This window comes from Eulemur rufifrons, chromosome 8, assembly GCF_041146395.1.
Source record: "Eulemur rufifrons isolate Redbay chromosome 8, OSU_ERuf_1, whole genome shotgun sequence".
NCBI classification, from domain to species: Eukaryota; Metazoa; Chordata; class Mammalia; order Primates; family Lemuridae; genus Eulemur; species Eulemur rufifrons.
This window is the reverse complement of record NC_090990.1, coordinates 95,170,806-95,195,035: the sequence shown is the minus strand read 5'-3', so window position 1 is coordinate 95,195,035 and position 24,230 is coordinate 95,170,806. Positions and strand designations below refer to the sequence as shown.

The 24,230-nt window shown below is 46.0% G+C and overlaps 2 protein-coding genes across 2 annotated transcripts; one reads left to right on the top strand and one right to left on the bottom strand.

Annotated features, from left to right (window-relative positions):
- Window positions 1-8,711: 8,711 nt before the first annotated feature.
- KLHDC9 (kelch domain containing 9) lies at window positions 8,712-11,004 on the top strand. The gene is made up of 4 exons (XM_069478464.1): window positions 8,712-9,413; window positions 10,023-10,182; window positions 10,274-10,472; window positions 10,721-11,004. Exons 1-4 carry the CDS (start codon window positions 8,887-8,889, stop codon window positions 10,885-10,887), a joined length of 1,053 nt encoding a protein of 350 aa, XP_069334565.1. The 5' UTR covers window positions 8,712-8,886; the 3' UTR covers window positions 10,888-11,004.
- A 205-nt stretch (window positions 11,005-11,209) lies between these two features.
- PFDN2 (prefoldin subunit 2) lies at window positions 11,210-24,168 on the bottom strand. Its single transcript, XM_069478463.1, has 4 exons — window positions 24,083-24,168; window positions 12,716-12,804; window positions 12,480-12,603; window positions 11,210-11,508 (listed from the first exon to the last, which is right to left on the bottom strand). Exons 1-4 carry the CDS (start codon window positions 24,155-24,157, stop codon window positions 11,332-11,334), a joined length of 465 nt encoding a protein of 154 aa, XP_069334564.1. The 5' UTR covers window positions 24,158-24,168; the 3' UTR covers window positions 11,210-11,331.
- Window positions 24,169-24,230: the final 62 nt, after the last annotated feature.

Below are 24,230 nucleotides of genomic sequence, written 5' to 3'. Positions count from 1 at the left end.
AGCTCCTTTCCTTCCCACGGATTCACCCCTCCAGGTTCAGGAAACCACAGGGGAAACTGAGGCATGGGGGTGGGAAAGCAGTTAGATCACAGGTGGGTATCCACTCTCCTTCAGCCTTTCCATTCGCGACATACCCTTCCCTCCAAAGTGCTATCAGTCAGGATGGCTCTGAGCCCCTGGTTAGGACCCTCACTCACCGCCAATTCTAACCATATGGAGCACTGAAAAGAGGCAGAACTTTCCAGAGGTGGTGTTAAGGTATGGTCATACCCATTTCTTCTTGGGTCTGTTCAGGCCCTAATAAGCACTAGATGCAACCGTGAAGAGGGCTGAGGGCACCACAGGGCATGAGAGGGAGTGCTAGAGTCAGGCAGCCTCTCCAGGCCTTGATGGAGGCAGGGATCTCTCTTCCCTCATTTCACAAATATCTATCTCCCAGTCCCTCTGTCTCCTCCTTGCCCCAGTCCTAGATGTCTCACAAGGGCCATGCTCTTGGAAATATGCCCTCATCCTTAGGCCTTTCTCACTCTCTTCTGGGATGAGACCTGGGGAAGGATTATACTGAGCTTGGGGCTGGAAGAAAATATTGGTTGGGGAAAAATTTCAAGAGCAGTGCCTGGTATCCTGGGTTTGGTTCTTTCTTCCACATTGAATCCCATTCTCCTCATGCCTCACTACCTACCCTCTTCCCACCCACATTCTGGGTCCTAAGAATGGGAAAATTCAAGCCATGGTAGCATCTTTATAATGTGTATTTGTGCCTGCATGAGTGGCATCACTGCCTGCATGCCTGCACACACACATTCATTCAACACACACAGAGTGAGCACCACTTTGTGCCAGGTTCGAGGGAGGAGACAGAGACACATAACACACAGTCCCTGCCCTCAAGGAGCCCCTAATCAGGAGACAGACACATAAACAACGATAACACCCTATATCCCACCATCGTGCATTCCCTATGTGTCTCTGTATGTGTACATGCCATGCACACATGTGGAGCTGCCTCTGTATGTGTAACAGTGAATGTTCATGATCTGCATGTGTCCAGGCATCCACTTATACCCATCTCTGCCCTCATGACAGGCTGCACGCCTAAGCCAAACCGGTTGGAGTGGGTTGTGCTGAAATTTTTGTTTGTGTCAATGGGACTTGAGGTGAGTCAGGGAGGGACAAGGATGGGTGGAGTGGTGTGTAGGAGAAAAAGAGTGAGAGTGAGGGTCAGATTGAGGGAGTGGGGGAGGGAGGGAGTGGGCTAATGTGGGAAGGGCTGGGGGTGGGGTGGCAGGAGGATGGGTTGGGGGTAGGGATAGATGAGAGAGCTCCTTAGTGAGTAATATCCTGTCTGTCTGCAGTGTGATCCCAGGTCAGAGAAGAGTCAGAGGCTGGGGGGCAGAGGCTTGGGCTTTAGGAGAGAACCCGGTGAATAATAAATCAAAGTGGAACAGTTGGAAGCTTGGGTGTGGATAAAATGTTTTCGATCATTTCTGTACGGCTTTGTCTCTCAGTGTGATAAGCTACCCCTAATCTGCTCATTGCCTTAGCTTCTGCACACTTTGTACAGAAAGGTGTTAGGGAGTTGATTAATGTGGTGGAAGATTACCAATATGGGACTTGATCCCATCCCCCAGGACAGAGGCTTCAATGTCACTCCCGCTCCTCTCTAGGATGCTCCCCCACCCCCCAGGGAGGTGTAAGGAGGGATCCCCATACAGAACACAGGGGCTTCAGCAGCCTGTCATCCATTGGAAAACATATTTGTTCCCTGGAGCTTCACTCTGCCCCATATTAGGACGGTGGCATCCTGTTTTCCAGGTGATTCCATCTAAGCATTGCCATGTGCTGTGTTGTTCTTATCTGCCTATCCTGCAGGCCCATTGATTCCCCAATACCCAGCCCCATCCTTTAATGACAGCATTTCCTGGTTGCCTAACAGCATCCCTCCAAGCTCAGGGGGCTGGATTTGCTTGTTCTTCAAGGGCCCTAAATCTGGAATGTGCCACCCAGGGGAGGAGGTAGCTGAACACAAGGCACGTTTGGGTCCTGTTTCTCAGTAGGCCCAGTTGTGTGCAGAGCCCCTTCCTCCTTGCTCTCACCCCATGAACTTCCCGAGCTTCTATAAACACACTACCACAAAATCAGGGACCAGAGTATGGGTTAAGAGACAAACATCTTTGTTCTTTGACCCTGTGACTCTGAATGAGCTGGCACTTTTAGAAAGCTCTTGGAATATGTCCTGGCTGCCACAGATGAGAGTAGGAGCCCTCATGGAAATCAGAGTTGTCCAAGTGGTGAAAATAGCAGCGAAAGATATAGCAGAGAGGGGGAGGTAAGAGCAAAAGGTTAGAAGGGTCCTGAGAATTTGGTGAGAGAATGAGTTCTAGTGAGGACCCCAGGTGTGCTCCCTGCATTCTCCCCTTGTCCCCTAGCTAGGCTCCTCCCAGGGAGCTTCCTGTTGGGAAACATGGAAGCACCCCTAGGGGCCAGCCTGGCGTGCAGAGTCTACACCACCAGGGGCATGTGTAGGTGACACCAGCCCTCTGTAGCTTCTCACACTCCAGTCTGCAAGCATCCAGCTCGGATGCTGAGGGTGTGGTTTGTCTCCAAACCAAAGACTGCCTGAGCTCCTGCTACCATGCAACTCAGCTTCCCCAGGGGAAAGCCTCCCAAGGCCCTACAATCAAACCTCACCCTCTGACCGGGCACTGGGACAACAGGATAGCTACGGAGCAGCATATGGGGCTGTGGGTCAGGAAAGAGACCATGAGACCCAGGGGCTGTGAGGAGACTGGAAGGGATGGGTACTTAGGGAAGTGTGGGGGAAGACCCTGAGAACAGAAGGCAGGTATTCCAAGGAGCCTGGGTGCAGAGAAGAAGGAGCTGCAAGGCATGAGAAGAGAGGGGCAGAAGCTGAGAGGACACAAGGAGGAGGTGGGAAGTGGGGGGGGATGGAGTAGGAACTAGAGATTCCTGTGATTTGAAGATAAAATTTCCTTTTTAGTTTGTTGGCATAATCTTCCTTCTACATGTCTCAGGCATATCCATCTCTCCATCTTGTAAGCCCTAATGCCCTCTTTGCTCTTTCCACTGGGACCCCAAAGTCACTCAGACCTGCAGCTCCACCCTGTTTCCATTGGCAGTGCTCGGGGCTCAGTGGGCAGATGTAGTTGTCTTGGTTAGAGGCCAGGATGTGGTGCAGCTATAGAGAAGCCCTCGTCCCACGTGCCGGAAGCTCCATCTCTGCCCGGTCCTGGAAAGCAGGGGCCAGATCTCCCGGTTCCAAGGCACCCTCAAGGCCCTGCTGCAGCAAGACTAGTTCTTGGCCTTGCTCCCATGGCATCTGGAGACTTGGACCCTGTTCTGCACCAGTTTTCAGTCCCAGAGTCAGCAAGGTTGAGAGCCTTTGAGCTGAGGATGGAGGATGTGAGTCCCAGTCTGTGGGAGAAGCTGGGGGTGGAAGCCAAGCAGGCATGCCCCTGGCTCCCCTCTGAACATCTGCCACCACACCCCTCAAGACATAATTCATGCCTTCCTTGCAGGAACCCCAAGTAACTGACCCCCAGCCTTACCTTGAAGCCTTCTTGAACCTCAACTTCTCCTTCAGTTCCAGAAGGGACATAAAGGAAGGGCTAGGAATCAAGAAACAGGGTAAGTCCCTTGCCAGTGATAATTAGCAAGGTCAGAAACACTGGCCCATGAGCTATAAGGAAAGGGAGAATGGGTTCTAGTGAGGACTCCAGGTGTGCTGGTTAGACTGGAGTCTAACCTCCCTTGCCAGTCTGCTTTCTGCCAAGGGTTCAGGCACTTTTCCCACTAAGGTCTTCTGGGGGAAATCCCACTGCCTGAAAAGGCCATACATATTGAAACTCATTCAGGTCCTCATCAATAATCAAGATCTTATAACTGTGCCTGGGGACCCTAAACTGGTGCCACAGTTATAGAATGTAGCCAAATGAAGAAGTCTGGCCACTTTTGGAAAGTTCCAAAGCTCCCTGCAGGAAAGTCAGATGGCTGGCTCCATTCAGCAAGAAAAAAGGGGCAGCAACCCAGAGAGTGAAACACAGAAGTGGAAACAATAAGAGACAGATTTCAAGGAACAGTCTGTCTCTGAGTTGAGACAGATAAAAACTTAGGGACAAAAAGATAGATGCTTCTTGGCTTATGATGGAGTTATGTCCCAATACACCCATCATAAATTTAAAATATCATAAGTCAAAAATGCATTTAGTACACCTATCGCTAGCTTGGGGAAAAGATTAAAATTCAAAATTTGGCCGGGCGCGGTGGCTCACACCTGTAATCTTAGCACTCTGGGAGGCTAAGGTGGGTGGATTGTTTGAGTTCAGGAGTTTGAGACCAGCCTGAGCAAGAACGAGACCCTGTCTCTACTAAAAATAGAAAGAAATTAGCTGGACAACTAAAAATATATATGGAAAAAATTAGCCAGGCATGGTGGTGCATGCCTGTAGTCCCAGCGACTCGGGAGGCTGAGGCAGGAGGATTGCTTGAGCCCAGGAGTTTGAGGTTGCTGTGAGCTGGGCTGATGCCACGGCACTCTAGCCTGGGCAACAGAGTGAGACTCTGTCTAAAAAAAAAAAAATTCAAAATTTGAAGTATGGTTTCTACTGAATGAGTATCCTTTTCCCACCATTGTAAAGTCAAACAGGTGAACCATCATAAGTTGGGGACCATCTGTATTGAAAGAGAGAGGGAGAAAAATACACACACACACACACACACACACACACATACACACAGTGTTATTGAAGGGGAGAATTCAAAGAGACAAAGTGGCTGAAACAAAATCTGAAACAGACAGAAAGACCAAAGAAATTTCTGGATGCCTACTTGTTCACTGCTAGGATCACTCAGGTACTTCCTTCTTCTGCCCTCAATTCCCACCACTCAACAATAACTCAATGATACTTTCCTACTCACCACTGCCTAGTCCCTCAACAACACAAGTTCCTCCCCATTCTTATCCCATCTCTCCATCATTCTCTAACTTGGCTGCTTCCCACTCCTCTCCACTCCAAGTCTGCTTATGATTCCACCTTTCTCTCAAACTCCTTCTAGATCACATCCAATCAAAGGAACTCTCAAGGTCTGGCCTCCTGGCCGGGTGCAGTGGCTCATGCCTGTAATCCTAGCACTCTGGGAGGCTCCGAGGTAGGAGCATCACTTGAGGTCAGGAGTTTGAGACCAGCCTGAGCAAGAGTGAGACCGCTATCTCTACTAAAAAATAGAAAAAAATTAGCTGGGCATGGTGGCACATGCCTGCAGTCCCAGCTACTCAGGAGGCTGAGGCAGGAGGATTCCTTGAGCCCAGGAGTTTGAGGTTGCTGTGAGCTAGGCTGCTGCCATGGCACTCTAGCCCAGGTGACAGAGCAAGACTCTGTCTCAAAAAAAAAAAAAAAAAAAAAAAAAGATCTGGCCTCCTGCAATCTCTTCTCTTAGTCATTCCTCTGTCCTTTTGTTTGTTCATGCCCTTATTCTGGCTGAGCTGAGAGCAAAGAGCCAGAATTGGGGCCAGGATAGCTTGGGGCCAGGAAGTCCAGTGGCCAGAATGAGCTGTGGGAGAAATATAGAAGGGTCAGAGGATAGTAGAGAAAGAACCAGAAGGATGGGACAGCCTGAGAGACAAAGGCAGAGGGAACTGTGGGAGTCTTGAGCATGTGACTAAGACCCCATGGTGCAATTGTTGGATTTGTGTATGTACTGAACAATGCTTAGAACCGGATGACTTCAGGGTCAGAAAATGGGGTTAAGGGAGGGAGAAGATAGAGTAAGAGCTTTGTGAAGGTTTGAGACAAGGAGGCATGGATTTGGGGCTAGGACAGACATCTAAGGCTGGGAAGCTGGGCTCTAGGGATCCTTGCCCGTTAGAGATCTTGGCTAACTGAGACAAACCAAAATCATAAGATCACATTAGGATTATGAGACTTTCAAGATGTTCTGTCCCCACCCCTGCTCCTGGACAGAGATTGTCCCTGGATATCATTAGCAGATGAAAGCAGGTCCAGAGAACAAGGAGCCCTGGCTGCCTTTCTCCCTACCTCTCACAATTTTCCCTCAGGCCTACATTCACTTTATCCTTTTTTTTTTTTTTTTGAGACAAGGTCTCACTCTGTTGCCTGGAATAGAATGTAGGTGGCGTCCTCATAGCTAACTCCAACCTCAAACTCCTGGGCTCAAGCAATCCTCCTGCTTCAGCCTCCCAAGTAGCTGGGAGTATGGGTATGTCACCACGCCTGACTAATTTTTCTATTTTTTGTAGAGATGGGGTCTTGGTGTTGCTCAGGTTGGTCTTGAACTTCTGACCTTAAGCGATCCTCCTGCCTCGGCCTCCCAGGTGCTAGGATTACAGGCGTGAGCCACCGCACCTGACCCCTTCACTTTATCTTAATGCCCTTTCAGTTTGTGTATCATTGACAGGATCATTATAGACCATTTCAGATGCTGTCCTCGGGTGTAAAGTATGTGCCATACAAACCTAAGTTGGCTAGTTTTCTTTCTTCTCTCTCTCCCTCTCTCTGGTTTTTCTGCCTCCTCCAAAATATGGGCTTAGTCCAAACTAACCAAAGGAGGTAAAAGTCCTGGGCAGTTCCCCTCCTGGGGTCCAGGGTTGGCTCAGCAATGGGTAGATACTTCTAGCTACTAGGCAGAACTGGAGAAGGCGCAGAACTGGAGGGGGTACAGCCAAGGAGTATGTGAAATGTCTAAGTGAGATGCCTACTGCTAAGGACTCAGAATCAGAGTGGAAGCTGGGAGGAAAAAAGAAAACAAACCTGGAAGAGAGGAGCTGAAAAGGCCCCTGGGGTGGGGAGTTCCCATTTCTATCCAGGAGAGGCAGAAAATAAGAGTCTGACAGAGCAGCAAAGACTTGGGCAAAAGCGAGAGCCTAAAATGGACATATAGGCCAATAAGCAAAACCGCCCCACCCCCCAGGCAGGCCCTTGCCTAATCCTAGGAGTGTGACAGATCTGAATCCAGCTGTTGGGAGGTTAGCCAACGATGAGCCTTAGGGAAAAGACTAACTTTCAGATTTCAGCCAAGGATGGTAGAAGTTTGTCATTTTTTAGAGATTTTTACCATGGCTTTGGATCCTGCTTGACATACTCAGGGAATGCTATAGTTGGGAGGGCGGAGGCTTTCAAAGCTATTGTTGAATCTCAGCTTTAAGGTACAGGTGGGGAACGGGCCCTGGTAACCTTCCAGTCTCCCTAGCTGTCCCTTTCTGCTCATGCCCTCCCCTGCTGTTTTCTCTGAGGACCAAGAGTTGGGATCAAGACCAGAAAGCCCTGCTATGCTATCACACACCCCCACTGCAGCTTTGGCCACTCTCTATGGCCTCAATTTCTTGAGTATTATGGGGAGCAAGTTGATGTGAGAAACCAAAGGCAAAAAGCAGCAGTCACCATTCCCACTTTCAGCCCAGCCCCAAAGGACACAGATCCTGTTTCTATCCCACCCCAGCTGTGCTGGGAGTAGAAATGTGTCTGCACTTCCTCCTGCTGCAGCTGAAACTAGTCTGCTTGGATCTGGGCCTCTTCATTCTTCACTGGATCCTAGGGGGACAGAGTTAAGATCAGGAACCTGTGGGAGAGCAAGGGGCTTAGGCCTCTTCTGCACTAACTGACAGTCTCCCATTCAACATCTTCCTATGTGATGCAACTTTATGGCGCAAAAAATAAAATACAAGGGAGCAAAATAAGTTTCAAGATTTTAAAAAATTAAAACAACAACAACAACAAAAGACCAGGAACCTGGCTTAAATAAAAGGAAGAGATCAGGGAGGGATAAGAGTCTGTTTTTCTCACCCCTGTCCCACTTAACCCCCATCCAGCTTCCAAGGCTGGGCAGCTTCTGCCCCGATCTCATCAGGAGAAACTCCCCGTCCTTAATCGTGAGTTCCAGATGCCACAGCGCTTCAGTTTCCTTGTGTTGTATGAGCCCGATGAGGCAAGATGAAATAAAAAATTACTCTTCCTAGGACTCAGAAGCGAAAATTGTCCAAGGCTCAATCAAGTATGCCTAAGGTATTTTCCTTCCCTTACCCCAACCAGGTGTGCATGCACACGCGTGCGTACACACACGGACGCGCGCACACAGACGCTCTAACAGTGTGCCCTGAGAGACTGGGTTCTGCTGCCCTCTAGCGGCCAAAGCTGAAAGGACTCTCCCACCCAATCAGAATCTTCAAGGCTTTACCAGAGAATGTTGTAAGGAATAAATCAACAGCTCATTTTACAAATGAGAAAGCTGAGGAGGCCTAGAGAGAAATAGTCCCCTTGACAGTCAGGGGCATAGCTGGGACTAGAATCCAAGTCTCATGACTCCCAGGCCAGTGCTCAGTCTATTTTCACTTCCTCGCCCTCTGACTTTTGTTTCCCCTTCCTAGCTTATCCCAGGAGAGGTCAGTCCCAGTTAAACTCCCAAGCCAAAAGGATACGGTCCCTCCCCACCCCAGTGAAGCAACATCTGAACCTCAAATGTCATAACTGCAAGTTAGTTCGCAGATTACAGGGGTTCTTCCGAGGAATTGGCTGCTCCCCGACTTTCTGAGGTTAACAAATCCCGCACGATTTTTATTGACCTGGTACAGCACCTGTCGCCGTGGTGACACCACTGTACGGTCCCCAGTAGCTCTTGTCTCCACGGTAACCGGTGCTTTGCGACCTTCAGTTTGCAGCGGTCGCACTGCAGCCGGTGCAGTGGTTGCTGGGCGACAACGGAGAGAAGGCAGAGGCTTGAGGTGGGAACCCGGACTGATGTCGGGTAGGGGAACGTTCCGGGGAAGCCCACGGAAAGCGAGGTGCCTGTCCCTCCCATGTAGGTGAGCGCTCCAAGCCGTAGACCCTGCTGCCCGTTCCCTCCCTCGGGCCCATGGCGGTGGCTATGCCCCCGGATCGGGCGGGGAGCTCGGGCTGGGCCTGGCGGCCGGTGGCGCGGGATGCGCTTTTGGCTCGGGCCTTCCATTCATGCACTGAACTGCGGGGACGGTTCTATCTGGTGGGAGGTCTCCTAGCAGGAGGAGCGAGAGAGCCCAGTAGTGATACAGTGGTCTTCGACCCGGCTGGGGGCCAAGCCGTGCGACTGGGAGCCGGGGGCAGCCCCCAGCGCAGTCACCATGACGCTGCACCGGTGGGTGGGCGTTGGCTCTGCGTGGTGGGCGGCTGGGACGGGTCGCGCCGCCTGGCCACGGTGACTGCGCTGGACACAGAGCGTGGCGTATGGGAGGCGTGGACAGCGACCCCTGGCGATTGCCCCCCTGCCGGCCTCAGTAGTCACACCTGCACCCACCTCTCCGATGGAGAGCTGCGGGTGGCTGGCCGAGAGGGAGGCATCCGTACTCAGCGACGATATGGAAGCATCTACACGTTAAGGCTGGACCCCCGCGCTCGCACCTATTGGTATGGCACCCCTTACCCAAAACCTTTCACTCTCCTTTCATCTACTTAGGAAAAACAAAAGCTAAATTTCTCAGACAATTTATCCACAAGCTCACCCTAGCACCTTCATTCCATTGGAACCTTCCCTAAGACCCCTGAACTCTCGATAGCTGCGGTCCCCAATCCCAGGCAGCGGACCCGGTTCGGGTCCTAACAGGCCCTAACAGGCCACTGATAGGGACCAGGACGCAGAGCTCTGCCGCCATGCCCCACCCCCTTCCGTGGAAAAATTGTCTTCCACGAAACTTAGGAACTGAGGAAGGGGGCACACAGTAGGAAGTAAGCTGCGGGGGCAAGCAAGGGAAGCTTCAGTTGTATTTACAGCTGCTCCCCATTGCTCACATCACTGCCTGAGCTCTGCCCCCTTGCCTCCCCATCCATGGGAAAATTGTCTTCCATGAAATGGTCCCTGGTGTCAAAAAAGGTGGGGAATGCTGCTCTACAGCATTACCCTCCCTCTCATCAGACCTACAGCACTGCCCCATGCCTCCTTTCTATTCTTGGCAAGGGCAGTGGCACTTAAATTTTCCAGAAAACCCCACTCAGGCCTGAATTTTTGCATATCCACAGCTACAAGGAAGAAGGTTGCCACACAGCCTCACGCTCAGGTCACTGTGCTGCCCTGCTCCAAACTCCTGGGCCCCACCCAGGTCATCAGCTATTGCTCTTTGGGGGTTGCAACTCAGGTGAACCAGAAGTAGCTGGGCGTTGGAGTCATGGGAAGATTAAGGTATTATCTCCTCGTATCTTGCTTAGAGTAGAAGGGGGCTAAAATTGTGATGCCCAAATCCCTTCAGACAGTCCCTTTTTTCTCCCCCAAGGATGAACCACCTGGTACCCCTCATTTGATGGAACAGCTTGCAAAGCTTGTGAGCAGTGGGCAGGGGTCCCTGAAGGGGCCCCATGGACTACGGCATCACTCATGTTCTGTGGTGGGGCCCTTTGCTGTGCTGTTTGGTGGAGAAACTCTAATCAGAGCTAGAGACACCATCTGCAATGACCTCTACATCTATGATACCCGTGAGCAGCCAGACTAATGGTTGAAGGGGGGAAAGGTGGGAAGACAGGAGAACCTAAGGACTACAGAAGATGGAGTAGGGAGGAGGAAGAATTAGTTGACAAAAGTTAAAGTACACAGAATATCAAACATTTGAAGAACCCCACAAAATCAAGTGAAGAGAAAAATAATGGGCAAGACTTTGGTTAAGAATTCTGTGGGTGACAAAGTGCTTCTGCCTCAATAACCACCTTCTGCCCCTACCCAACAGGCAAGTCTCCTCCTCTGTGGTTCCACTTTCCCTGTGCAGACCGTGGGCTGAAACGTGTGGGCCATCGTACCTGCCTTTGGAATGATCAGCTTTACCTGGTTGGGGGTTTTGGTGAGGATGGCAGGACAGCTAGTCCACAGGTATGCATCCTGGACCTCTTTGTCTAAAGAATAGTGCCAAGACACACCCACCAAGCCTCTGTTTTCTTGCAAACCCATAAAGCATTATCACCAGAGCTATCTACTTTACTCCAAATGCTTATTAAATTTCAATCTGAGAGTCAACATTTGTTTCTGAATCTTTTTGGGGGGGGGAGGGCAGTAAATAAGTAGACGTCTTTATTTGCAAGGGAAGGGATAAAATATGGATTCTACTCTGATATTGTGAGCATTAACCTGATGGAAACAAAAACCACAAATCATATGCAGTCTCCTGCCCCACACAATTTCCACCCCTAATTGGGAGAAAGCTTCAGGATACAGCTAAGCATTCTGACCAAAACATTTAATTAACAAAAAAAAATTACAATGGCAGAGAAAATAATAATAACAATAAAGAGAAATTAGAAGAAGTGGGAATCAGGGTAGAAAAAAATGCAAAGGCCTTGGTCTCTAGGAGACCAACACTCCAGCTGAGCTGGCCTTAGCCCCAGCCCCTTCTGAGTTTTCCTTGGCTGCTGGCTTCTCATCTTCCCCCATGAGACGAATGTTGTGCTTTTCCCGGAATTCATTTAGTTCTTTTCCCTTTGCCTGAAGCTGCTGTGTCAATGTCTCAATGATCTTCTGTATCTAGAGGGCAAGCAACAGAGATTATGTAAGGATTTCAGGACTGCCTTTCCCCACCCGGAATGGACTATGATTGGGGAAAGTGAAGGAGAGATGATACTTCTAACTTTACTGTTAACCAGCTATTAATAGTCCTCTAGTCCTTTAGTGCCCAGGCACTAAAATTATTCCTTTCTCAAACACAGTGGTCTATAAACCTTAATGTATGTAAGAATTGCCTGGTCTGCTGATTTTTAAAATGTCACTTCATGGCATTCCCAAAGGTTCTGATCCAGTGGGTCCAGGAAGCTACATTAGTCCTTCAGGTGACTCTGATGCAGGTATCCATGGACTAAACTGTGAGAAGCACTGCTTTAACCCCCGACCCATTTTAGCCAGGTCACAGAGCCCATGCAAAGGGCATACAGTCAGCAACTCCTCCTGTTTAAGGAGCCAGACTTAGCATAACATAAAAAGCATAGGCTAGGCTGGGAGCGGTGGTTCACGCCTGTAATCCTAGCACTCTGGGAGGCCGAGGCGGGAGAATCGCTCAAGGTCAGCAGTTCAAGACCAGCCTGAGCAAGAGCGAGACCCCCATCTCTACTAAAAATAGAAAGAAATTAGGTGGACAACTAAAAATACATAGAAAAAATTAGCCGGGCATGGTGGCGCATGCCTGTAGTCCTAGCTACTCAGGAGGCTGAGACAGGAGGATCGCTTGAGCCCAGGAGTTTGAGGTTGCTGTGAGCTAGGCTGACACCATGGCACTCACTCTAGCCTGGCCAACAGAGTGAGACTCTGTCTCAAGAAAACAAAACAAAACAAAAAAGCATAGACTAATAGGCTATGTATGCTGTCTTCAACACTAATAGGCTATGTATGCCGTCTGGAGTTTCTATCCAGATTTTCCTCCACCATATTTCCTAAATCTATGGCCTCCCCGTTTGCCTTACCCCTTTGTTGCCTAAAGTTTATACTCAGGGATTCTTGCTCACCTGCTCCTTGTTGTTCTCCAAAGCAGGCAGCACCTCTTTGACAGTCCGTTCCACCAACACTCCTCCGACCATGCGGTAGCACTTCCGGGTTTCATCTACCTCCTTCAGTGTATCGATCACTAGGCTGGGGTAGAACAAGGCAGGACCTGAGAATTCAATCCCACTCTGCTGCAACCCTCTCTTACAAAATGGCCCATGCAACTGTCCTAATGTTTGCTTGTCCCTGACTTTCTCACCTGTGCTCATTCAACTCCATCTCCAGCTCAGCTGCTTTGGATGCCAAGCCCCGCTGTTCCTGCCTGAGGCGGTTGAAGCCAGCAATTACCTAAGAAGGTGAGAGGGAGAACAGATGAGAGAGGGGACAGTAGAAATGGCAGAGGGTCAAGATAGCACATAGGGTACAGGCTTTATAAAGGGGCAACAGTGGATACCTACCTTGGAAAAAGACAACACAAGTTTGCTATTTCTAATTTAAATCTGTCTGGAATTTCATTCACCAAACACCGAGAGCCTACTATATGCAAGATATATGCTAAGATCTGGGGGATATAACAGAATAGATTTGGCCTCTGGCTTCTTGTAGTTTATAGTTTGGTGGGAAATAGGCATTTCTAATATAGGGACAGGGATGGAGAGCTACTGGAGTATCTACAGGGGAGCCTGGATTTGCAGGTTAAAGAGGGCTGTCAGGAAGAGCTTTGTAACAAGTGACTCTTGTTTGGGTCTGCCTAGTATGCCATCCATTGGGGAACTGCTCCTCCTTAACTTGGTAGGGTTCTTGTGGGGTCACTAATCACAGGACCCCTTACCCAGGGCAACTGACCTATTCTATGCCAAAGTCTCTCTATAGGGATTTAATTTGGGGTAAAGATAAACAGATAGAGAAGGCAGTTGGAGCTAAGACACCTAGTGGTTCTGTAGAGATGACCCTCTATTCCTATTCCTGGGTTCCCCAAAGCTGCCCTAGTTATTGAACTTTGTTCAGTCTAGTTATTTGGCCTTTCTTTTCATTGTGTTAAATTCTGTGAACTACCCACTGTTCTTCAAAAATACTCCTTTTTAAAAAATCGTAAGTTGGCCAGAGTCAGTTTCTATAGCCTATAAACCCTAACTGATAATGTCTTAACTGAAGCCTGAGAAATCAGGGAGGCAGGCAGTGGGGAATGGGCTCAAAAGCAGCACAAGAAATAACATATGTAAAGGCCCAAAGAAGTAATTACTACCACCTCCTAGATGCCCAGAAACTAAGCAGAGAATAAAAACTGTGAAAACCAGACTGGGTACTAATACTATAACCACCATCACTTCCGGTATGGGGCTCTGATTAGAGATGTAATGAATAAAGTAAATGGTTAGGGTGGGTAGTGTTTGGAAAAAAATGAAAAACATGAGGCTCAGAGACAAAAGACAAGGTTTCAAGTTCTGCCTCTGCTACTTACTGGCTCTACGGCCTGGGACATTTAACATTTACCCCTACAGTTCTCAAGCATGGTGACATGTTAGGATCATCTGGGGAGCATTTTAAAAACTTGAACAGTGAAGCCTCAGAACAACTACACAAATCACTAAGGATAAGGCCTAGCCCTCACTATTTTTAAAAAGATCTCCCACATAATTCTAACATGAAGCCAGAACTGAGAATGACTAGGTTAGCCTCTTTGAACCTTAGTTTTCTTACCTGCAAAATACAGATAATAATGGTATCTACTTCATAAGGTTGCTGTATCATGTGAACCAATAAATGTGAAACAGTTTTGTAAACAGTAAAGTACGTTAATTACTATCATGGCCATCTCTCCAAATCCAGACGTGCCCCCTTGGACCCTCCTGGTCATGTGAAAGCAGTGGACCCAGTCCATTCAAACCACTGCCAAATCTCTCACTCCCATGTACATGAACTGTAGTCACACTGCCAGAAACCTTGCCCTGGTATTGATGATTAACCACTTCATCTTTACTAGGGCCCCTCATCTCTAGCTATTTCTCTGCACGGTTCATATTCAGCTAATATAATCCAAATGGCTGAACTGCACCACCCCTACAGATCCCTTCTAATGTCAATAAACCAAGGAATAATATTTGACCAATAACTTGTCAATCCAGCAGTTTGTTCCCTTTTCCCATCCATCACCCCTTCATCTCAATCTACTTCATCCATTCATTTCAACAAATGCCTTGGAAATCTAACTCATTTACAGGCTGTTTTTCATCTTTGTTGGCTATTCCAAAACCATTCCATTTATAGTTAGCTTTTTCTCCACTGTGAATGTTCCAGATCAAAATAATTTCATCTAAGAAAACTACATGATTCTAGATGTTCTCCTAGTACCCAAATGATCTACTCTTTTGGATTTTTTTTTTTTTCCTTTTTGAGACAGGGTCTCACTCTGTTGCCCTGGCTAGAGTGCAATGGCATCATCGTCGCTCACAGCAACCTCAAACTCCTGGGCTCAAACAATCCTCCTACTTCAGCCTCCCAAGTAGCTGGGACTACAGGAGCCCACCATCACGTCTAGCTAATTTTTCTACTTTTTTGTAAAGATAGGATCTTGCTATGTTGTTCAAGCTGCTCTCAAAGTCCCAGGCTTCAGGGATCTTCCCACGTTGGGCACCCAAAGTGCTGAGATTACAGGCATGAGCCACCAAGCCTGTATGTTGTTAAATATATACCAATGAAATTAGCGTAAGTGCCCAGAATTTCTGAGGTCTGAACTTATTTTCCTTAATAATTAATAGGAATTTACTTTTCAATCACCAATTTAACACAACTAAAGGCAAAGAGATTTTTTTAAATTCCAACTTTTCTTCAACATTCTTGCTAATAACAACCTATTTTCGCTTGTTATATTTTATGAACTTAATCAAATACCAAACTCAAATCTATTTAAATGTGTGAGTTATCCACAGTTTTTTTTTTTTTTTTTTTTTTGAGACAGAGTCTCACTCTGTTGCCCAGGCTAGAGTGAGTGCCGTGGCGTCAGCCTAGCTCACAGCAACCTCAAACTCCTGGGCTTAAGCGATCCTACTGCCTCAGCCTCCCGAGTAGCTGGGACTACAGGCATGCGCCACCATGCCCGGCTAATTTTTTGTATATATATATTTTAGTTGTCCATATAATTTCTTTCTATTTTTAGTAGAGACGGGGTCTCACTCTTGTTCAGGCTGGTCTTGAACTCCTGACCTCGAGCGATCCACCCGCCTCGGCCTCCCAGAGTGCTAGGATTACAGGCGTGAGCCACCGCCCCCAGCCTATCCACAGTTATTAAGGAAAATTTCAGCCATGTGTGTATTTAAAGGAAATGAAATCTCTTAACAGCTAATTGCAACCTAACTGTAAGACAAATGCAAAATAAGCCAATATTAACCTGCCATCTCTGGAGTCTGCCAGGTAATAAAAACAGAGAGGCTGTCTACTTCCACATTACTCCCACATTCTTCCTCTTAAACTACAACTTTTCTTTTTCTTTCTTTCTTTTTTTTTTTTTTGAGACAGAGTCCCTTGCGCTGTTGCCCCAACTAGAGTACAGTGGCATCATCACAGCTCACTGCAACCTCAAACTCCTGAGCTCAAGAGATCCTCCTGCCTCAGCTTCCTGAGTAGCTGGGACTACAGGCATTGTCATCATGCCTGGCTAATTTTTCTATTTTTTGTAGAGATAGGGTCTCACTCTTGCTCAGGCTGGTCTCGAACTTCTAAACTCAAGTGATCCTCCCACTTCAGCCTCCCAAAGTGCTAGCATTACAGGTGTGAGCCAACAAGCCCGGCCTTTAAACTACAACTTTTCTAATGGTCTTCTTCCCTATGGCTAGACCTAATTTTCCTTCTCTTTTCCTCATTCCCTATTCTCCTTGTCTGGCATCAGCATTCTACAAACATCCCTACTGGAAAAGAATCAATTAAATTAAAACACCAACTACTAATATATATCCTTTTCTAAAGTAAGTTCAATTCTTACAACTCCACAGAACTCTTTACATTCTCATGATTGGCATATACAAACCATTTTATATAGGACATAGTTTTCTAATTTTTAAGGGCTATATAGCACGTATGCCCTATTGATTTTTTTTTTTTTTTTTTTTTTAAGAGACAGGGTCTTGTTACATGTTGCCCAGGGTGGACTTGAACTCCTGGGCTCAAGCAATCCTACTGTCTCAGTCTCTTAGGTAGCTGGCACTACAGCCGCATGCCACCATGCCCGGCCTACTGATATATTTTTAAAAACTGCTTAACTAGTCTTCTGTTGTTGGAACATTTAGGTTGTTTCCAATTTTTCCATAATAGCACTGATGTTAAATACTTTGGACAAGTAGTACAAAAGTTTTATGGCCATCTTTCTTGAATCATATTCCCAAAAGTGGTATTAATGAGTCAAAAGGGTATGAACATTATTATAGCTTCTACTACATGTTGCCAGAAAACCCTCCAAGATGACCAGAGGAATTTATATTCTTATCAGCAATGTCATGATTGTGCCTGTTTCCCCAAAGCCCTAGGTGTAGCTTTTTATTTTTGTTAATTTAATAATTTTTTAGAGTTGGGATCTTAATTTCAGAAACCTTGTAATCATCCTTGATTCACTACCCACATCCAGTTAATCTCTAAGTCACATCTTTCTGCTAAATACGTCAAATCCATCCACTTCTACCACACCTGTACTATTGTAGCCTCCTCAGTTCTACACTGCCTCCAGATTTGCCCCCTTCAATCTATTCCCCACACTGTGGCACAAGTGACCTAAAATATAAACCTAACCACATTATTCACATGCCTAAAACTCTCAACAGTTCCCAACGTTCACAGGATAAAATCCAAGCTACTGAACACACTGAAAAAAGTCCTATAAAGACCTGGGCCTTGCTTACCTCCCCCAATCAATCCTTCCCTCCACATCTTAACTCAGTACTCTCACTGTCTTAAGCCACTGGTAGTTTCCCTAATCATCTGCCTTTAGGTATTTGCACAGAATCTTCACCTTACCTAGTATACTTTCCCAAACCTCTCATTCCATTTTTCTCTGCTTACCTCTAATTCTTTCTTCAGGTTTCAATTTAGATTCTTCTAGGAAGCAGTCCAGGCCATCCCGCACTCCCATATATTAACCCCTTTTATGTGCTCACACATAAATGCACGTCAGTTACTTTTTTTTTTTTTTTTTTTTTGAGACAGGGTCTTGTTCTGTTGTCCTGGCTAAAGTGCAGTGACATCATCATAGCTCACAGCAACCTCGAATTCCTGGGCTCAAGCAATCCTCCTGCCTCAGTCCCCTGAGTAGCTGGGACTACAGGCACATGCTACCATGCCACGCCAATTTTTCTATTTTTGGTAAAGACAGGATCTCACTCTTACTTAGGCTGGTCTTGAATTCCTGAGCTCAAGCGATCCTCCCACCTTGGCCTCCCAGACTGCTAGGATTACAGGCGTGAGCCACTGCACCCAGCCGACATTTACTCTTACTGGATTCAATGGAACAATAGAAGAGGTAAAGAATTATGATTGGATGCATCTGGAAAAGAATTTTCTGGGCTACTGCTCCACTAATTACCGTCTGTTCAGTTCAGTGCCCCCTTTTTTGACAAACATACTAAACTCACTATCAAAGAAAACATTTTGACCTTACTACTTCATCAAATAATGGTATTCATCCCTTCTCTTCATCGAATTTTTTAGGACTAGTCTACACTCACTGCCTCCACTTCCTCACCTCCCATTCACTCCCAACTCACTTTAAATTGCCTTCTAATTGTCTTCTATCTATACCAGTTATTAAACTATTATTAGTTGTCAAACTATCTTCTCAAAGACCTTGAATGGCCTTCTACCTAATTGCACATTCCAACCACCTATTCTCAGTTTTCAATCTGCTTCTTAAAACTCTCTTCCTTTGAGCAGCAACATGGTATAGTGGAAAAAACCCAAACTAGAGTCTGAGCTGGGTCCAAATCCCAGTTTTGCCATTTAATTGCTATGTGGCTGAATTACTTAACTTCTCCTGTTTATTCATTTATAAAATGGAGCTAATTTACCATAGGGCAGGGTGTCTCAACATTGGCCAGATAATTCGTTGTTGTGGGGGCTGTCTTACGCATTGTAGAATGTTTAGCAACATCCCTGGGCTTTACCCATTAAAAGCCAAAAATTTCTCCAAGCACTGCTAAATGTCTCCTAGGGGAAATCACACAGGTTGAAAACCATTACCATAAGGTAACAATGAGAACTAAACTGAGATAATATGTTTTATTTATTTTTTTCCTTTTGAGACAGAGTCTTACACTCTGTTGCCCGGGCTAGAATGCCATGGCATCAACCTAGGTCACAGCAACCTCAAATTCCTGGGCTCAAGCAATCCTCCTGCCTCAGTGTCCCAAGTAGATGGGACTGCAGTCATCCACCACTGTGCCCCAATAATTTTTTCTAATTTTAGTAGAGACAGGGTCTCGCTCTTGCTCAGGCTGGTCTTGAACTGCTGACCTCAAGTAATCTTCCCGCCTCAGCCTCCCAGAGTGCTAAGATTATAGGCGTGTGCCACCCAGCCTGGCCAACTGCGATAATATTTTAAGGGCCTGATACAGTGTAGGTCCTCTACTCCCCTTTGGTTTCTAGGACCCTTCAGTTCTCTGGTTCTCTTTCCTATTTCAACCCTCTTCTTTCTCCTTTTTGAAAGTTCTTCCTCTCTCACTCCTACAATGGAGACAGGCTCTAAGATTCTGTTCACAGTACTTCTCCCTTTATTCCTTACACTTTTTTTTTTTTTTTTGAGATGGTCTCCCTCTGTCACCCAAGCTAGAGTTCAGTGGTGCAATCATAGCTCACTTTAATCTCAAACTTCTAGGCTCAAAGGATCCTCCTGCCTCAGCCTTCCAAGTAGCTAGGACCACAGATGTGAATGACCAGGCCTGGCTAATTTTTTAAAAATTGTTTTTGGTGGTGGGGGTAGGGGTGGAGGTCTTGCTATGTTGCCCAGGCTGGCCTCGATCAATCCACCTGCTTTAGTCTCCTAAAATGCTAGGATTACAGGTGTGTGCCATGGCCGGCCCTATGTATACTGTTTCAATTGTCATTCTTAGCAACTTCTATAGTTTCAACAATTGCCTTTACTCTACAGGTTGTCACTAAATAGTAGCTGCTATTATTACAGATCATCTCTGCCTAAATGTTCCATGGATACCTTAAACTCAGATCATTCAAAGCTGAACTAATCTTCTTGTTTCCCCTATTTCTGCTAATGACATCACTCTAGCCCTCCAGGTAGGAAACCCTGGTTTCATCTTTGAACACACTGTAATCCCATCAACTGCCAAACTTTCTGTACTTGCCTCAGCCAATTTCTCTTAGGCTCACTGACCCCTAGTTCAGGCCTTCATTACCCTCTCGCCTAAACTACTGCAATAGTCTTCTAAATGATCTCCCTATTTTTGGACTCTCCAAATCCATCCTACACACTAGTGCTAATTTAATCTTCCTAACACTTGGATGACACAGAAAAGTGTTCATGATGTATTATTAGGCTTCAAGAGCAGATTACAAAACAGTATATACTGTATAATCCTAATTTTGTAAAATAAAATGTGTAAATATAAAACACATGCCCTCCCTTTGTGTCCACACGTATATACACAAAAATATAAAGGAGGTAGGGAAAAAACTCTCTCAAAGAATATACTCCAAAATGGTAAGAATAGTTATCTTTAGATAGTAGAATTATGGGTAGTTTATTTCCTGGTTTGAACTTTTTCCTGTTTTCTACATTTCCTACAATAAACATGTATTATTTTATATAATAGGAAAATAATTAATAATATAACATATATCCCTCTATGATTCCCTCACTGCTTATGTTAAAAAGTCCCAAATTCCTTGCCATCCACTCAAAGACCCCTATGGCCTTGCTCAACTTTCTTGCTTTCTAACTTATACCTCATGGTTTAGGTAAACTAACCAGCCGCACTTCATGTGAATCCATGCTCCCCAACTCTCCTCTTCTTATTCTATTCCATATTTTCTCCCAAGTACTAACCAGGTCCAACACTGCTTAGCTTCTGAGATCAGATGAGATTGGGCGTGTTCAGGGTAGTATGGCCGTAGACCTATTCCCTATTGTCTATTCCCACTGCCACCTATTTAAATCCATCCAATCCTTCAGGGCTCAACTTAAATATGTCTAATATAATCATGGTATAAGTGGAAAAAAATGGGTCTGATTCTCAAGTCCCTCAATTAAAAGCCTTGGATCTTCTAATTACTGACTTTGGGGAGGTTAACTAAAGCCTCTGAAATTCAAATGTCCTCATCTATAATACACCTACTTCAAATGGCAGTAATTAAATAATAGAAGATAAAACAAGTAAAGTGCCTACCACGTGTTATTGGTTTCCATCTTGTTTGTAAGGGACATAATGTGACTCAAATTCACAGCAATGATAAATCTTATATTTTTTACCCAGTATTCTGAGAATACAAACAAAGGCCAGATAGAGACTGTTAATCAAGGAACAGCCTCAGAACTCAATTATCACACCTCCTCAGTCTCCCTTGAGGGCTTCTCTTTCTCCTCTACCACCTTTGTTCCACTTTTTTCACTTTCTGTACAAACTACAAAAAGTGATGACTTTCATCCACAATCATGGCTTTTTCTACCATCCATAAACTCAATTCTCTAATCCATATCTCAGAATTCTTTCTGTATGTTAAGATTTATAAATCAAACTGCCTGCTAAATGTCTAACTGGATGTCCCACAAGAAATCCAAACTCAAAATCCTAAAATAAATTTATCTTTCCTGCTAAACTTGTCGGTCTTCCTACATTCCCTACGGCACCATTACCTACCAAAGAAAGAAACCCAAGACATCATATTCCTTTTTTTAATCCCTTTTTCTCCATATTCAAGCCTTGCAATCTATCTCAAACTTTAAGTCTACCCACATCCCAAACATGCCAGGCAATCTCATCCCTTAGTGATTTGGAACACATTATTCCCTCTACCTAGAAAATCTTCTACTTCCTTCTTTCCTTGACTAACTTCTCTTATCCTTTAGAATTGAACTGAAGAATTTTCTCCTCTACAAAACAAAAGCTAACTAGCATTTACTAAACACATGTGCAAAATGCTTTGCATGTACTGTCCCGCCTAATACGCTAAATACAGTGAAGAGGTAGGTACTATTATATTTTTAGATGGAGAAGGCTGAGAAGTAACTCATAGGAGTTCATATATAAATAGTAAATAGCAGGAATGGAATTCAAACCCAGGTTTGCCTGACCTCAGTGTATAAGAATGCTCTTAGCTTTCCTTCTATAACACAGCTTCCCTTTTCCACCCATCCCCCAAATCCTATAACTCTTGATTAGTTAGGGATCTTTCCTCTAGCTGTCATAAAGAAGGGATTGTGCAACACATAAATCTTTATTGTTTGGTTTGTCTTTTCTCAAATGAGTCTATCAGCAACCTGAAGACAAAGTCTATTCCACCTACAGTAGTGCCCCCTTATCCTTGGTTTTACTTTCTGAGTTTCAGTTACCTGTGGTCTGAAAATATTAAATGGAAAATTTCAAAATAAAGAATGCATAAGTTTTAAATTGCACACTATTCTGAGTATCGTGATGAAATCTCACTCCATCCCGCTCCATTCTGCCAAGGACATGAATCATTCCTTTGTCCATCGTATCCATGCTGTATACACTGCCAACCACCATTAGTCACTGACATTATCTGCTCCTGACTTCCAACCTTTGACATCTCATCATTTTATCATCTCACATCATCACAAGAAAGGTGAGTAGAGTACAGTAAGATATTTTGAGAGAGAAACCACATTTACATAACTTTTATTACAGTATATTGTTATAATTCACCTGTTTTATAATTATTGTTAATCTCTTAACTGTGCCTAATTTATAGGTTAAACTTTGTCATAGGTATGTATGTATGTATAGGAAAAGGCATAGTACATTTAGGGTTCAGTTCTATCCAGTGGTTTCAGGCACCCACTGGGTGTCTTGGAATGTATCACCCACGGATAAGGGGGGAACTATTGTACCTGTTTCCCTGTACCTAGCAGAACGCCTAGCACATGGTAGACCATAAAAAAGTATTAGGTCCCTGGGGAATGGACACACTTGAAGTTCTGACTGGGGGGGATGGGGGTGGGGAGAGGGGATGGGTGCATACCTACGTGATGAGTGCCATGTACAATGTCTAGGGAATGGACACGCTTGAAGCTCAGACTGGGGGGGATAGGGGGGCATGAGCAATATATATAACCTGAACTTTTGTACCTCCATAATAAGCTGGAAAAAAAAGTCCCTTCTTTCCGCCTTTTCCCTCACGTCAGAAATTATCTCTATCCTATGGCACTTTATACCTCTCTTAGGACACATATTCTGCCTCTTATTAACATTTTGCATATCTTTTTTATCCCACCAGACTATGCTCTTTGATGGCAGAGGATGGTCTTAAAAATCTTTATGCAGGGGCTGGGCGCGGTGGCTCACGCCTGTAATCCTACCACTCTGGGAGGCCGAGGCGGGTGGATCGATCGAGGTCAGGAGTTCGAGACCAGCCTGAGCAAGAGCGAGATCCCCCCTCTCTACTAAAAAAAAAAATAGAAAGAAATTATCTGGCCAACTAAAATATATATAGAAAAAATTAGCCGGGCATGGTGGCACACGCCTGTAGTCCCAGCTACTCGGGAGGCTGAGGCGGTAGGATCGCTTAAGCCCAGGAGTTTGAAGTTGCTGTGAGCTAGGCTGACGCCACGGCACTCACTCTAGCCCGGGCAACAAAGCAAGACTCTGCCTCAAAAAAGAAAAAAAAAATCAAAAATCTTTATGCAGATACCTTTGCCTGCATTTATTGTTCAACAAATAACTGATAAATGAACCTATAATTAAAATAGCTGTTGTTTAACTGCTTTCAATTCTACTGTGTAGATTTGTTCCCACTCCGATTAGACACTAGCCCCACTATTAGCAAACCACGGTTCCCAAACCACAAAGGGATTCCTGATTAATTTATCAAACGTGTCCCAATGCTAGCCACTGTGGAAAACACAAACTCGGATTAGAAAAGGGTTTCTGGTCTCTAAAAAAAATTCAACCTAATAGTGAACTCCCAAGTCAAAACAGTATACAACTAGACTGTTTGAGTATGTGAGTCACGTGGCTCTGCAGCGTGACGGCGACTGTCAACGTGGGTTCAGGGTCAGGTAACAGACTACACGACCACCCCATTGACCAATCCTCTGGGATTCATTTCGAGCTGCCTTGCGCGGCCATGTCCTGTTTGGGAGGTGTTGAGAGATAGGGAAAGCGACCACCATTTCCCCTCAGACCACCATCTCCCATCTTCCCACACCCTGAAGCTCAGGGCTTTCCCTTTCGCCAGGCTCACTCAATACCCCATGGAGGCGTGGCTCTCACCTACCCAACCACCTACTCTCTCCCTGGGGGCTAGGCTAGCTTCTCCAGGGACCCTCTCCTCTCTAGGCAGCCACGCAAATGTGGGACTGGCCTAAAGGTCTGAATAAGCCACGGGCTCCCACTTCTCTCATGGACTCCGGACCCAGAGCCAGGTGCCCTCCTTCGCGCTCTCGGCTTCTCACCTGCTCTGCCGACACCGCCCCCTTCCCCGCACCGCTCCCGCTGCTCTTGCCGGCGCGACCGCTGTTCTCCGCCATCTTTGCCGCCTGCCGGGTTTCCGGCCTGCGCAGCTCAGCCCCGCCTTGCGTCACGTCCTGTCTGGGAGTTACC